This window comes from Ovis canadensis, chromosome 2 (assembly GCF_042477335.2).
Source record: "Ovis canadensis isolate MfBH-ARS-UI-01 breed Bighorn chromosome 2, ARS-UI_OviCan_v2, whole genome shotgun sequence".
NCBI classification, from domain to species: Eukaryota; Metazoa; Chordata; class Mammalia; order Artiodactyla; family Bovidae; genus Ovis; species Ovis canadensis.
The window spans coordinates 112,492,129-112,507,501 of NC_091246.1; the positions used below are offsets into that span (position 1 = coordinate 112,492,129).

The 15,373-nt window shown below is 53.5% G+C and overlaps 1 protein-coding gene across 9 annotated transcripts in view; it reads right to left on the reverse strand.

Annotated features, from left to right (window-relative positions):
- Window positions 1–3,097: 3,097 nt before the first annotated feature.
- PALLD (palladin, cytoskeletal associated protein) overlaps window positions 3,098–15,373 on the reverse strand; it is a 376,038-nt gene continuing 363,762 nt past the window's right edge. For 8 of the 9 annotated variants that reach the window (XM_069576798.1, XM_069576796.1, XM_069576799.1 and 5 more), the window contains 6 exons: window positions 14,362–14,456; window positions 12,770–12,902; window positions 8,336–8,543; window positions 6,512–6,677; window positions 6,032–6,165; window positions 3,098–4,959 (listed from right to left, as the gene is read on the reverse strand). In XM_069576798.1, the coding sequence (XP_069432899.1) occupies window positions 4,787–4,959; window positions 6,032–6,165; window positions 6,512–6,677; window positions 8,336–8,543; window positions 12,770–12,902; window positions 14,362–14,456 (909 nt within the window). In that variant the 3' untranslated portion in view covers window positions 3,098–4,786. Of the gene's footprint in view, window positions 5,907–6,031; window positions 6,166–6,511; window positions 6,678–8,335; window positions 8,544–12,769; window positions 12,903–14,361; window positions 14,457–15,373 lie in introns of all 9 variants that reach the window. The other variant, XM_069576797.1, reaches the window with a different exon arrangement.

Here is a 15,373-nt window from a genome sequence, read left to right on the forward strand (position 1 = left end):
AGAGTGAAGTAAGCCAGAAAGAAAAACACCAATACAGTATACTAACACATATATATGGAATTTAGAAAGATGGTAACAATAACCCTGTATGCAAGACAGCAAAAGAGACATAGATGTATAGAACAGTCTTTTGGACTCTGTGGGAGAGGGCAAGGGTGGGATGATTTGGGAGAATGGCATTGAAACATGTATAATATCATATGTGAAATGAATCGCCAGTCCAGGTTTGATGCATGATACTGGATGCTTGGGGCTGGTGCACTGGGACGACCCAGAGGGATGGTACGGGGAGGGAGGTGGGGAAGGGGGTTCAGTATGGGGAACACGTGTATACCTGTGGCGGATTCATGCTGATGTGTGGCAAAACCAATACAATATTGTAAGGTAATTAGCCTCCAATTAAAATAAATAAATTTATATTATAAAAAAAAATAGTGTGTTGAGTCAGGTTCCCTTGTGCTCCGGGGGTGGCCCATGTTGAACATTTTATGAGTCGTGTTTCTATGTTCCTGGAAACCAGAAAATTTGTCTCCACCCTGCACTTTCCCTTTGGTAACCCTCTGCTTCCTTTTGAAGTCCGTGAGGCTGTTTGTCTTTTGGAAATGAGCCCTTTCGTACCATGTCTCGATTCCATGTCAAATGAGTACATCAGAGTTTTTGGTCCCCGTGTCCCTTCCTTCACTTTGTATGATCATGTCTGCTCTCCTCCCGATGGCCTGACGTTGCACAGTGTTTCCCCTGTTCACGGCTGAGTCGTATTACATTGTGTATATGTCCTCTATCTTCCGTATCCGTTCATGTGGATGGACACAGACTTTCTTCAGGGAAAAGTCCGTTCCTGGGTTTTCAGTGAGAGTGCAGTGTGCTGGAAGAAGCACCCAAAGCCTGTGTGTCTTTATCTGGTTGTGTTCTGGCATGGGTTGTTAGAGAGTTTTGAATAGGGTTTCCATGTTCTGTAGAGTCGAGGCAGGAGGGTTTCACTTAGGATCCTGCAGATCTTGTGAATTTGATTTGCCCAACAGCATTTTTAAAGAAAGTTGTAGTTCCCCCAAACTGCCACAAGGCGGCGGCATTTCTTCATGCCACACTTTTTTTTTGCCCCCGTAATTTCATCCGTCTTTTATATTGGAGTAGAGTTGGTCTCCAACGTTGTTTCTCCTAGGTGTACAGGAACTTGATTTTGGTATACAGACACATACATTATTGTTTTGGGAGTTCTAATTCCCACATATGTATTACAACAAGTTTAGCAGAGTTCTGTTTGCAATTTGGTAGGTCCTTTGTGATTATCTGTTGGATATGTGTTACTTTGCATAGGTTTATCTTTTTTAAATCAGTTTGGTTTTCCATGCCTGTTAAGTTTGTTCTGTTTTGTAAATCAGGTCATTTGTCTGAATTCATAAAGTGCATGGTCCAGTGCTGTTTCGACAGTAGTCTTTGTCTGGCTTCACCAAGCTTGGCACTGTCCTGGTCTATTCATGCTATGTCTGTTTTACAGCTGAGTAGTGTCCCAGTGAGTAGTTGTACCATGAAGTCTTTGTTTTCCTCTGGGTGGACAGTCTGGTGGATTCTGTCTTGAGTGTTTTCAATAGCAGTGCTGAGAAAATGGGGTGAAAACGTCATTTCCGATGATGACTCTCTCTGGGTACCAGCACAGGAGTGGAGATCCGGATCCTGAACCTGCGTCTAGCTTTGGAAAGAAACTCCATGCTCTTGTCATTGCGGCTGCACCCGTTTCCATCCCCCTGGAATAGAGGGTGAGTCCCCTCCCCGTGTCAGAGGGCCACGCTGGCCTGCCCGTGTGAGATGACACGTCACTGGACTTCGGATTTGCCTTCCTCTCATAGTGAATATTGCTGGGCATGTTTTCATGGGCCTTTTGGTCATGTGTATGCTTCCTTTGGGAAATTTTGATTTCTGTACATACACACGTCTATATTCATGTATTTTTTACAGAGCAGCAATAGTTACGTATGTATATGTCAATCCCAATCTCTAAATTCCTCCCACCCGCCTCCATTCCCCCTTGGTATCCATACCCGTGTTCTCCACCTGTTCCTATTTCAGGTTGGAACTAAGGTTATCTATATAATTTTTTAGCTCTCCCATGCACACGTTAGTATGGCATTCGTGTTCTGACTTTCTTCGCTCATTATATGACAGTCTCTAGGTCCATCTAAGTCTCTACAAACGGCGGTTTCATTCCTGACCATCTTTCAGTCTGTGCGCTTCTCCACTGGTTGGCTCTGCAGTTTCCCGTGGCCTGGGTGAGTGTGCAGCCTTCTAAGAAGGATTTCTGTGATCATACTCGTAACTCTGGTGACAGAAATGCTCGTTTGCTTTCAAGGCTGAGTGAGCCTGGTGCTGGACTCAGGAGTTATCGCTGGGGTCCTGATGAGGCGTCCACACCCGTCACTCCCCAGGGAGCAGCTCGGGGTCAGTCCCCTCCTGGTGTGGGCGGTGGGGATCACTGTGGGGCTCTGACGTGGGGCTTCCTGATTCACCTGAGGTCACTTTAGAGGACACTTGTGTGTGTAGCAGCAGATTTGGTGTCTGTTGGGAGGAGTGTGTTCAGCGTCTTATACTGAATCTTGAGCCACAGCGCGGTGCACTCAGTTCCTGAGAATGGTGATGGTTAAATGGCGCGAAGGTGCTCCCTGTGGGGTCACAGAAACCGGCGTCACGCACGTATCAGGTAAAGTGCTGGGGCGGGCGTGGTGTCGAGAGGGCCCACAACCCCCCTCCTGGGTGCACCCACCTTCCCTCTCCCCCACACCACATCCAGGCTCTGTGTGGACGGGACTTTGCAGGTCCCGCATCTGGTGGTCCCTCGAAGCACAGGTTCTCCCGACAAGAGTTAGTGTGTGTGAAGACGTGTGCTGAGGGTCTTGGTGCTGGGCTTGGGGATGGAGGGGCTGCTGTGCCAAGGGGTGCGGGTGGCCCCGTGAGCCCTGTCTCTGCGTGGAGTCTGAGCCTGTCCCGGCCTCCTGCACCCAGGAGAGCGTGCAGTGAAGTGACCAGTGGGTTCAGTCTGCACAGGTTCATCAAGGCTGAGAGAGACCTGGAACTGAGCATGTGCTTCACAAAACTGCAGCTCTTATTTGTTAAATATTTATTGTTGTTAAATCCACATTACACCAGCACGACAACCCAAGTAGTAAGAGAGTACTTATTGTTTTTATAAATACATGAAAGGTGGCAAATAATGCTGCTTAATCCCAGACCCAGCAAGTCAGCAAAATGTCACATTCGGGAACATTTGGCAAGTAAGAGAAGACATCAGTTGTAATTCTGCAAGAGAGGTCCAGGAGAGCCTTGCGTGCCAGTCTGCCCAGGCTGCGGGTACTGACACTCACACTGGGCACGCAGAGCTTGCTTGGTGTGTCTAGAAGTGGAGAGCTGTGCGTGTAAAGCAGTGAAACGGGCTACACGGGGCACACAGGTACAAAGTCATTAAAAAATGCTACATATCGAGTAACTGAGCTAAGAGAGTTTGACAGCTTTATCATAAATAATGAAAGATAAATGTGTTTTGCATAAGGAATACAGTGTGTTCTCTTCATAGCAAAGTACCATTATCATATCATAGCAGGCCCCATTTTCTCCTGTTTAAAGTTGATTGGTTCCGACTTAAAACTGTCAAGTCTGGTCAGAACCCGCTCCGTCCAACTGACCAGAGTCAGGGGCACTCTGGATGGCCTCGGGATGACTGGGAGCCCAGCACCTTCTTCAGTCAGAGGTCTCATGGCTGCAGGGAAGTTAAATTGTGCTCCCTCCCGCTGCGCAGGCGCCGTGCAGAACATGCATGCTGGCGCCCACCTGGCTCTAGCTCAGTCCTGTGCCCCCCAGCAGACGAGTGCCCACAGGCTGCCTCCGACCCTGACGACCTCTCCGCTCAGCCCATTACCAACTTGCTCTGTGCACCCCACCTCCAGCTCCGACCCTGCGGTGTCCCGAGAGTCCCCCACCACTGGAACCCCAACTCCCTGACTCAGGAACGGCAGCGTCGTGGACGGAATTTGAAGAGAACCGAGGGAAGCCTGGCCTCCACTGGCCCCCGCCCCCCCGCCATCTGCGTGGACACTGTCACCGTGCGCCTCACATTTCGCCCTTCTCCCCTCTGCTCCTCCCTAGCCCCTCACCCCACACACCCCGCCTGCCGCCGTCACTTGGGTGGTCTAGATGCCCTCCGTGGAATGGTCTGTGGTCTGTTTCTGCTTTCCTCAGAGTAAGTTATGGATTTCAGCATGTAAGCTCCCTACCAAGGCAACAAAAAGGAAAAAATACATAAAGTAAAAGCTAACAATGAAGGTCTTAACTTTGACAGAAACTCAGGATGTTGCTAGGACTGCAGCAAGTGGTTCCTTCGTACGACTCAGAAGAAAACGGTTTGCACAGACAAGGCACTTGCGTGGGTTTCTTGGTCGTGCCCTCCTGCTGTGGGGCCGCCTCCGGAAGCCCCCGCGCTCACGTGGGGTGGCAGTGCTGAGCCAGTGTTGAAGGCACTTAGGACAACACGGAGCGGGGGCGCTTTTCCGTGAGGGCTTTGGCTTTTCAGACTCCTTGAATCACAGCGATTCCTGGAGTCTGAACTGGCTGATGAGTGTGGATTCTGCGCAAGGCGTGCGCCTACTGGCGTCGCGTGCGCAGCCTCCGCTGGTTTACAGGAAGAAAAGGAGAGCTGCGGTGCCCTTTTGTCTCTCGGAGTCGCGGTGCACTTGCGTCCCGCGGCAGGAGGCGGGTCCGGGCGGCGCCGTTTGGGTCTGTGCTCCCGCGAGGGCGCCCATCACAGGTCCTCGCTCTCCACCAGGCCGGGGCTCAGCGCCAGAGCGGACGGGCCGGCCTCGGGCTGGAACGCCGCCCGGATGTCCAGGCCCTGGTCGGAGAGCGCGGCGTAGCGGCTGGCTGACGGCCGCACCCGCTTCGGCTTGGCGCTCGGCGGTGGCTGCTGCCACTGGGCTGCAAGACACCCGAGCATACGCAGGTGAGGGCCGGGGAGGGGAGGGCTCTGCCGCGGGGCACAGGGCCTGTGGTGCGGCCGGGCGCCTGCTCACAGCACACCCCGCATGCCCCCGAGGAGGCCTGAGAGGCCCGCACGGCTCTGCACCTCACGCCCCTGTCACAGAGCGCGTCTGCACGGGCTGCGAAGACCGCAGGGGGAACACAAGCGATGCAGCTCACCCGCACCTCGGTACTCACTGCAGCCTGGGGACTCCTCGGAAATGGCCACTAAGCTTCCTAGCTCCCCTTTTAAGAAATCTTCAAAGCTCAGGGGTAGGCATTCCACAGTGGTGACAGGAATTCTGAATGGACTGGGGAGGGGGTGCTGGCTGAGGTCATAGTTACTAAAGCATCTCATGGAGGTATTTCTTAATTCAGAAATCAGTTCTGAATTTTTCCTCAGGGTTTACTTGTCACAGAGTGCCTCTGTCATAGGGTGATACTGTCATAGAGGGACACTGACCTAGTATGTCAACTCAAAAGGGATGATTTTTAAGATCAGGGATGCGTGTACACAAGGTACACACACACACACAAGCCCACTGCCAAACTACTTCAGACACACACACACACACACACACACACACACACACACGAAGCGCTCAGCCATGGGAGATACGCCCTGCAGCATCAATGGGCCCCGTTCAGCGTGGGTCCCAACGCTGTGCCGGGTCAGGACACAGGAGGAATGTTAGAGCCGGCCCCGTGCACCATGCGGTAATGAGATGGACACATCTGTGACTGTGCCTGAGCCTAGCGTTAGCTCCTAGAGGCATGGGGGGAGAAAGCACAGCTGGGGAGCCCACGCCAGAGAAACAGGCACATGCGGCACTGCGGCACGCAGCGTTTCTGAGCGATACTTGGGCACTGTTCTCCTGGCGAGGGTCACTATTACTGTCGGGAAACTACAAAGAAAGAGAAAGAGCACGGTGAAGTCTCGGCGTGGGAGGCTCTAGGGCCGTGTGGGACAGATCAGAGTCTGCGGTGCGGACCGGGAGGCCTCGGGCGCCCAGCACAGGGAGGCACTTACTGTACACGTCGAGCCGGGCTGTGCAGGACACAATCCCGGCCTCGTTCTTGGCCGACACGGTGTACCAGCCTGCGTCGTCCTTCGTGGCGCCCTGGATGAGCAGGCACACGTAGCCGTGGTGGTCCTGGTGCATGCTGCGGGAGAGGGCCTGCTGTGAGGGCTGCGGGCTCCTCAGCAGGGCTGCGAGCCGTGGCTCACGGCACCCCGCGTGTCCCGCAGCGCTGCGGCCACTCCAGTGGGGGGGCACGGAGTGGGCACCTGCAGGCTCTGCCCTGTCACCCCCGGCAGGCGGTTACCTTCCCGTGTCTGAGGCACAGGGGAGCCCTCACAACGTCTCCACAGGTGGGGCTGGGAGGCCCGCATGGCCCCTGTACTCTTGGGTGGCCGGCTTCTCCAATCCTGGTGGGGGGTGCCCCACAGGGGTGAGCCCTGCTGCCTCAGGACCCCCAGACCCGAGGGCGGGCAGGGCCCGGCACCCACCTCACGCGGTCCGTGCTGTGAGTCAGTGACTCGTTCTCCTTCTTCCAGAATATCTGTGGTGGGGGTGCCCCCGAGACCCGGCACTCCAACCTCACGGGGTAGCCGTCCGACACGCCCGTGTTCTGCAGCTTCTCCAGAAAGACCGGCGGCTTGTGCGCTTCCTTAGCTGCAAGACAGGAGACAGGTGTCCTGCCTGGGAGACATGGGCAGTGCCACAGAGCCCGCAGGTGCCCTCAGCAATGCGGGGAAAGAGGCCCGTCCTCTGCCAAGGGAGTCCTTCACCCGGAGGGAGCCTGTGCTCACCCCACACCTCCTCTTCCTCTGCGAGGTAGAGGCTGAGAGCCCTGCACCCGCCCCACAGTGCCTGCCTGCGTGGTCTCAGGGGCCTCCTGCAGGCTGGCAGTCGACCAACAAGGGTGCTGGGCTTCCTTAGTCCACCGCTTCCTCCTGGTGATGCTGAGCCCTGGCGTGCTGGGGTCAGATCCACGAGCAGCCTGCCCTGCTGTCTGGGAGATGCTAAGGACTCCTAGGTCCTGCTGCAGGGAGACGGGCAACAGCACTGCCCGGGCGGGCGGGGGAGGGGGCTTTCAATGGGTGCCTAACGACTAGCAAGGTGGGCTGGGCCCTGCAGGTCCCGCTGGCCTCGTGATCACTGCACAGCTGCCAACAAGGGGGAGAGCATCCGGCCTTCTCCCCCCCCCCTCAGGGATAGACACATCACAGCTCTACTCCACGCCTGTAAATAACGAGGACCCTGTCTGATCTTAAATTATGTAGGGAGTTAATTTTTACTGGACTTTTTCACCTGAGCTACTCTGGGGGACACAGATGGTGGGAGCAGACCTCACTTCGTTTTCTTTCTGGGTCTTTGCTTTCATTAAGAGGATAAAGGTGGATGGACCTTCACGTCACAACAGCAGACCGCTGTATTCAGAGGCTGTGCTGGGCAGGCACGGGGATGCAATGCTTCGTAGGATGTCATCCTTGTGAAATGATTTAGTCCTTAAACTGTGAGCATCATGGCCCATTCTACAGCAGGGAGAGTGAGCAGCAGTGATGGGCCAGCCAGAGGACATGGCCAGGAAACGAGGACTGAGCCCTGACTTCTCCCAGAAGTGCCGACGGGGACATCTCGGGCCTGAGGACAGGCATGGGCAACAGAACCAGCTACACAACAGTGAGCAGCGGGGGCCGGAGGAGGGAGTGAAGCGGAACCCAGCCCACAGGCCGACTACACTTCTGTGGGCACGTGTCTCGTTGTCAGGAGACTCCTCAGGAGGAGACACTGTCTCTACAAAGAGCTCGGGGCACTCGGACCTGGAGGAAAACCAGGGATGGGATGGACCCAACTCCACAACCAGGGGAGGATGTGGTCTCCATAGATCCCGCCTCTGGGAAACATGGAAGAAGCCAGCTGCTTTGCTAAAGGTGCTACTCTGAGGACCAGGTGAGGCAACACACACAGAGCGCTCTGCAAACAGAGAGACGCAGACACAGCACAGGCTCCCCACACGGCTCCTGGAGGGCTCTGCACGCAGCGGTGAGAAATGGACACGACACACTCCCCACTCTTGTTGATTCTCTAAACATTTTCATACACTCATTTTCCTTAGCTAAAGCAAAAAATTACACCATCCACGTCTGCTGCGTTGCAGGTGGATTCTTTACCAGCTGAGCTACCAGGGAAGCCCCACTGCTAAGTTAACTTTATAATCCTTATTAGTATATCCTATTTCTCCTATGTTTGCGTTAATGAAAATGACTTCTCACACTGGGGGCGCTGCTGAGTCTCCTCTCGCCCTGAGCGTGTCTTCCCGAGCCTACCTGCGACCAGGAGCTCCAGGCTGAAGGAGTTCTGCCCCGCCCGGTTGGTGGCCACGCACGTGTAGATGCCGGCGTCCCGGGCTGAGACGGGCTCGATGACGAGGGAGTGCACGCCGTTCTCCCGCACCAGCATCTTGTGGGCACTGTCCTGGCGCACCGGCTTGCCGCCCAGCAGCCAGGTGAGGTCGGGCGTGGGCAGCCCACTGACCTGAGGCAGAAGGGAAATGCGTATGAGTTCCTCCGAGGCCGAAATGGGCCGCTCCGTCCGCAGGAGACGGGCTCTTGGTGTTGGTCCTGGTTCTCTTCTTGGCACAGACAGGCTCACTTCTAAACACCTCCTACAGGGCAACGCGGAGGAGAGTGAGGTGGGGTCCTCAGGGGGTCTGGTGGAGAGTCTGTGTGTCACTGCACGGGGCCCAGGTTCAGTCCTTGGATGGGCAGTAAAGATCATTCTTTAAAAGAAGCCGATTTTTTTACACATTCACAGTTCCCTAGGGCTTCCCCAACAGCTCAGCTAGTGAAGAATCTGCCTGCAATGCCGGAGACCCCAGTTCAGTTCCTGGGTTGGGAAGATCCGCTGGAGAAGGGACAGGCTACCCACTCCAGTATTCTTGGGCTTTCCTAGTGGCTCAGCTGGTAAAGAATCCACCTGCAATGCAGGATACCTGGGTTTGATCCCTGGGTTGTGAAGATCCCCTGGAGAAGGAAAAGGCTACCCACTCCAGTATTCTGGCCTGGAGAATTCCATGCGGTGTATAGTCGTCCATGGGGTTGCAAACAGTCTGACATGACTGAGCGACTTTCACTTTTACATATAAAACTGAAATTAATATTAACCCCTTGGTATCACCTGATTAAAATAAAATTTTCCCCTTTGACTCTGTGTATATCTATCTATGTTTGTATTCATTTTGGTTCTGTAACTAAAATGTCATTTTAGAGGTGGTCTGTGTGAATTCTTACAGACCCACAAGAAATACACGCATATAGACACACACTGCCACCTGGATGCTTACACCGTGGAAAGAATTATGCAGCAAATGGTGTGGCTGACAGGGATGCATTTCAAAATTTACAAGTGGCTCATGAGGCTCAGTGTCAGAAAATGGATAGAAGATCTAAACAGACATTTCCCCCAAAGAAGACATACAGGAGGCCAAGAGGCACATGAGAAAATGCTCAACATCACTAAATATACTAGAGAAATTAAAATTTAACTATTACAGAAAGGCAAATAAAAGATATGAGGTGTTACCCCACATCAGTCAAAATGGCCACTGTCAAAAAGTCTACAGACAATAAATGCAAGGGTGGGGTTAAGGAAAGGGGCCCCTCCTAAGGTGCTGTGCTGGTGGACAGCGTGGTAACTGCCCCTGCAGAGAACTGCAAGGAAGTGTCTTTAAAGTGCTCAAGTAAGCCCCCACACGATCCAGCAGCCCACTCTAAGAGTATATGCGGAAAAAAGAATGAAAAAAAACCCAGAATCCAAAGTGCACCCAACAGTGCACTGCAGCACTATTTACAACAGCCACGGCACGGGGGAGAGCGAGCACCCGACGACAGGGGAGCGGGTGACGGGCCACGGACGGGGGAGAGCGAGCACCCGACGACAGGGTGACGGGCCAGGGCACAGGGGAGACCTAGCACCCGACGACAGGGTGACGGGCCAGGGCACGGGGGAGAGCGAGCACCTGACGACAGGCGAGCGGGTGACGGGCCAGGGCACGGGGGAGAGCGGGCACCCGACGACAGGGTGACGGGCCAGGGCATGGGGGAGACCGAGCACCCGACGACAGGCGAGCGGGTGACGGGCCAGGGCACGGGGGAGAGCGAGCACCCGACGACAGGGTGACGGGCCAGGGCATGGGGGAGACCGAGCACCCGACGACAGGCGAGCGGGTGACGGGCCAGGGCACGGGGGAGAGCGAGCACCTGACAACAGGGTGACGGGCCAGGGCACGGGGGAGAGCGAGCACCCGACGACAGGCGAGCGGGTGACGGGCCAGGGCACGGGGGAGAGCGAGCACCCGACGACAGGCGAGCGGGTGACGGGCCAGGGCACGGGGGAGAGCGAGCACCCGACAACCGGCGAGCGGGTGACGGGCCAGGGCACGGGGGAGAGCGAGCACCCGACGACAGGCGAGCGGGTGACGGGCCAGGGCACGGGGCAGACCTAGCACCCGACGACAGGGTGACGGGCCAGGGCACGGGGGAGAGCGAGCACCCGACAACAGGCGAGCAGGTGACGGGCCAGGGCACGGGGGAGAGCTAGCGTCCGACGACAGGCAAGCGGGTGACGGGTGTTGATACACAATGGAATATTACTCAGCTATATAAAGAAATAAAACTGGGTATTTGTAGAGATGAATATGAAACTATACAGTTTATATACAGTCTGTTATACAGAGCGAAGTCAGGAAGAGAAAAACGAACACTCCATATTGATGCATACATATATATAAAACACATAAATATGGAATCTAGAAAAAGAGTGCTGAGAAGCCTATTTGCAGGGCAGGAACAGACACAGGATGCAGAGAACGGCCTGTGGACGCGGGGAGAGGAAGGAGAGAGTAGGATCAGCATGTACACACGACCACGTGCAGTACAGAGTCGGGGGGCTGCTCAGAGCACAGGGCGCTCAGCTCGGCGCGCTGTGGAGACCTAGAGGGGAGGCATGGGGGGTGAGCGGCAGGGAGGGAGGGGTAAACGTAGTTACAGCTGAGTCACGCTGCTGTAGGGCAGAAACACAACGGTGTAGAGCCATTATCCTCCAATCATGAAGATAAAGTAACAGTAGTGATACATTTGCATGATCAAGTAGATTCAGCCATGAAACAGGAGGAAATAATGCCATTTGCTGTCCCCTATGGGCCGAGAGAGAATCAGAGTAAAGTGAATAAGTCAGAAAGAGAAAACCAAACAGCATGTGGTGTCACTTACAGGTGGAATGTGCGAATGGATGCCAATGAACTAGCTTACGAAAGTAGAAGGGATGTACAGACCTAGAAAACCGGGCCTATGGTTACCAAAGGGGAAAGGCGGGGTGGGAGGGGTAAGTCAGGAGGCTGGCACTAACTCACACACGTAAATACATAATCAACACAGACCTACTTTATAGCAAGGGAGGTGTACTAAACATTGTGTAAAAACCTATATATGGAAAAAACCACAGAGATGAACATCTACATTTGTAACGGAGTCAGATTCTGTATCCCAACAACAAACATGACACTGTATATCCGCTTTGCTCCAAATACATACATATATACATATGAACATATATATACATGTTAAAGTTAAAAAACTTAAAGAAGTAATGAGACACAAGGTTTTGGTGGCTTCTTGCAGCACATTTCATTCTGATTTACAAGCCCCAAAAAGCACTTGCATGTAGGCACTCCAGTTTGACACCAGCACTATCTGTAGCAGCCAGAACAAAGCAGCAAGCTTCATGTCCACCGACGGATGGATAAAGAGGACGCGGTGCGTATTACAACGGAGCACCACTCAGTCACACAAAGAAGGAAACAAACCTCAGTTGCCATAGCCTGGAGAGACCTAGACATTGTCATTTGAAGTCAGAAAGAGACAAATACGATATCGCATATATATATATATATATATATATATATATATATGGAATCTTGAAAAAAATTATACAGATGGACTTATTTACACAGATGAGCTTATTTATGAGACAGAAACAGACTTGCGGACGTAGACAGTGAATTTATGGCGACCACGGGAGAAAGGTGGGGCTCCCAGGCAGCTCCCATGGCAAAGAGCCCGCCTGCCAGCAGGAGACATAAGCACACTCAGGTATGATCCCCGGGTCAGGAAGACCCCCTGCAGGAAATGGCAACCTGCTCCAGGATTCCTGCCTGCAGAATCCCATGGACAGAGGAGCCTGGTGGGCTACAGTCCATGGGGGTCGCAAAGAGTCGAACACAAGTGAAGTGACTTAGCACCCGCAGCAGGGAGGGGATAAACTGGGAGGTTCAGATGGACATATAAACAGCAGTATATTTAAGATAGCTAACCAGCAAGGACCTGCTGCATAGCACAGGGGACTACACTCCCTAAATGGGAAAAAAACTTGAAAAGATACGTGTGTATCACTGAATCGCTTTGCTGTACACCTGAAACTAATACAACATCGTAAATCAATTTACTCCAGTGTAAAATGAAAATAATACATTGGACAATAAACTCCTGTTACGAATTTATCCTTTTCCAACATTTCTGTGAGTTGAGTTAAGTGCCTCCCGTGTTTATGTTCTGTAATTCCAGAGATAACCAGCAGAGGGAGCCCAAATAATTTTATAAAACATTCATACTTCAGAGCTGAGATTTAAACTTAAGGTCAATCAATGGGGCAAACCCAGAGAAGAGAGATACAGCACTGGGGGGAGGCTGGGCGCATGCACTCACCTTGCAGTCCATCCTGCAGAGCCTGCCTTCCTGCACGGTCAGATCCCCGGGCGCCTGCAGGAAGTGCGGGCGGAAGAAGCGCTCCTGGATGGGCTCCCCTTCGTCAGCACTGTCCCTGGATCGTGAGCGCGGCCTTCAGACCAGAGTCAACATACAGGAGATGGGGGTGGGGTGGACAGATGATACAGAAAAACAGATCGATAGATGGCAGGTCATTTCTAGGGTCCCAGTCATCTGCTTTCTAAACACAGGGGCAAAAACATAATTTCCTTACCTGCTTACCTGATCCCTAATCTCAACCGTTTACACCATAAAAAAAGTCAGGGGGTAAAATCTTATTTCATTTGGGAGTTTGATACAAATTTAATAGTCTGCTAATTGCAGATCTTAATCTCCTATCCTAACCCTTATGACTAGTATAAATCATGAAGTTCTTATTTTTTAAGAAAGTAATATATTTCTAATAAAAATTCCTTTTCATTAACCAGGAAAACAACTGAATTTTTAGGCAGGTCTTCTGCATCCGTTATCCATGTACCTAAAGACAATTATTTTTTGCTTTAAAATGAAATTGTGTGAATCTCCCAGATTTTGTGCATCTTTCTTGCTTTTGAGTATGTTTCTAGAGGCACCTTTTAAGAGTAAAATGATTTAAAGTGATTGCAGGGAAGATGTAAAAATCAAAGGACAAGATGTTCAAACTAATTCTGCCAGTGATCATCAGAAAGTAAGTTATGAAACACTTAACTAGAAAAAGCAAAACAAAAGAAAAATTAGTATAATGGGCTAGAATTATCCACCCTTCAACAGAGTCACCTATCAGATCTAGTTTACCAGTACGATGCTCCTCCAGGAAACTGCTTGCCATGTGTGACCCATGAACAGCCGAAATGTACTGAAGGCCCCAGAAAAGCAGATGGACGTGCTCAGCTGTGCTGTGCTCCCAGCTGGCACAGGCGGCGCTGTGCGCGGGTCCTGCCCTGGAGGCCAGCATCACAGCTGCGAGCCCGAGGCCTGCAGCTGCCTCCCAAACACTGGCAGACACTGGTGTGGACCTGCTCGCTGTTTCTGCTCCTCCTGCGGCTTCTCCGGTGTGTCCTCCCCTGCCCCTGTGGCCCTCCAGGACCCCAGCCCACCTGGAATCCCCTGACAGGGAGCCCAGGCCAGCAGCCCACCAGCTCCTTTGAAGCCACGCCCAACACTGGGCACCACACGCCCCGCCCATGCTTGCGCGCCCTGGCGGCTCCAGGTACGGAGTGTCCGAAATGTGGCCAGTCTGACTTTGAGGTCTGGGTGTCGAGTAAACTTGTGCACTGAGTGACGGGAGCAGAAACCTTCAGGCGCGAGGTGGTCCAGGCAACCAGAGGCCCGGCGCGAGGGCGGCGGTGAGGGGCACGCGGCCGGGCCTGGGCACACCCGTGGCGACACGGCTGCCACACGACACGCCTCCTGGCTGGCGTCCCCACCCCAGCCACAGGGAGCCCCAGGCTTCCCCTCACGTGCCCACTCTGCCGGCTCCCCACAATGCTGACGGTGCCGGGTTCAGGAGCCAGAGAGACCCCAGCAATGCCCGGGAAGGGCGCAGGACGTACCTTCTGCTGTGAGGGTGTCCGGCCGGCGGGCGGGGGCTGCGGCCTCTCTGGTTCACGGCCTGGACCATCAGCCGCCCCGTGCAGCTGACGCGGCCCTGCGGGGACAGGACCACGGCGGTGAGCAATGCCCGGAGCCAGCGCGGCCTCCCCAGGCCCACGGGCCGCCGCCGCCCCCGCCCGCCCCGCCCCCGGGACTCGGCGTGTGAGGCGCGTGGATAAGAAGGGCCCCACCCCTGACGCTTGGCTCGGCTTTACCGTTTCATCTAGGATGCCGTGTAAGACGACGACCCCCTATGAATTAACTGTCACTTGCCAAGGTCTCTCGAGCCCATAAACACTCTCCCCGTGAAATGAGCGCATTTGAGATTTATGAACCAAAAGCAAATGCCTGAAACGTGAGGGTCAGATGACAAAGGTTAGTTAGATAAACTATCTAATGAAAAACTGTATTTTATCTTTAAAACATTTTTAATTTGCACTATAGCTGATGGGTCTACAACCACCCTGCCCAAACACACCCAATCTCATCTGAAATACAGTGGACTTAACATTAGTTTTAGGTATAAAACATGAGTCTACATTTTTGGTGCTTATGCCCCGTCTAAAGTGGTGACAAAGCACGGCTGTACGCACTACCGTCTCTCTCTGTCGACAGAGTCCGATGCGTGCTCTTCGGGGCACGCAGCGGTGCTGAGGGGCCCGACTACAGGAATAAAGGACCCAGGGGCTGCAGCTTCCTGGCCCAGGCTCCTCTTTCTCCCCGTGGCTGGCAGAGCAGCAAGGCAGATTCTCTCCTCCACTTGCTCCTCTCAAGGCCCAAGAGCACGAGTGGATGGACTTCTAAGCTCTGACAACAACCGAAAGCGAGGAGCCAGGGCAGGAACCTGAGAAGCGGACTGCTCATTCTTGTCCTCGGTGAATTCGAGCTCCCAGATGAAGGGCAGCCCTGTGTGCACTCACGTCACGGCTGACCACTGACCCCCACTGTCATCCCAAGTGGCCTACATATGGG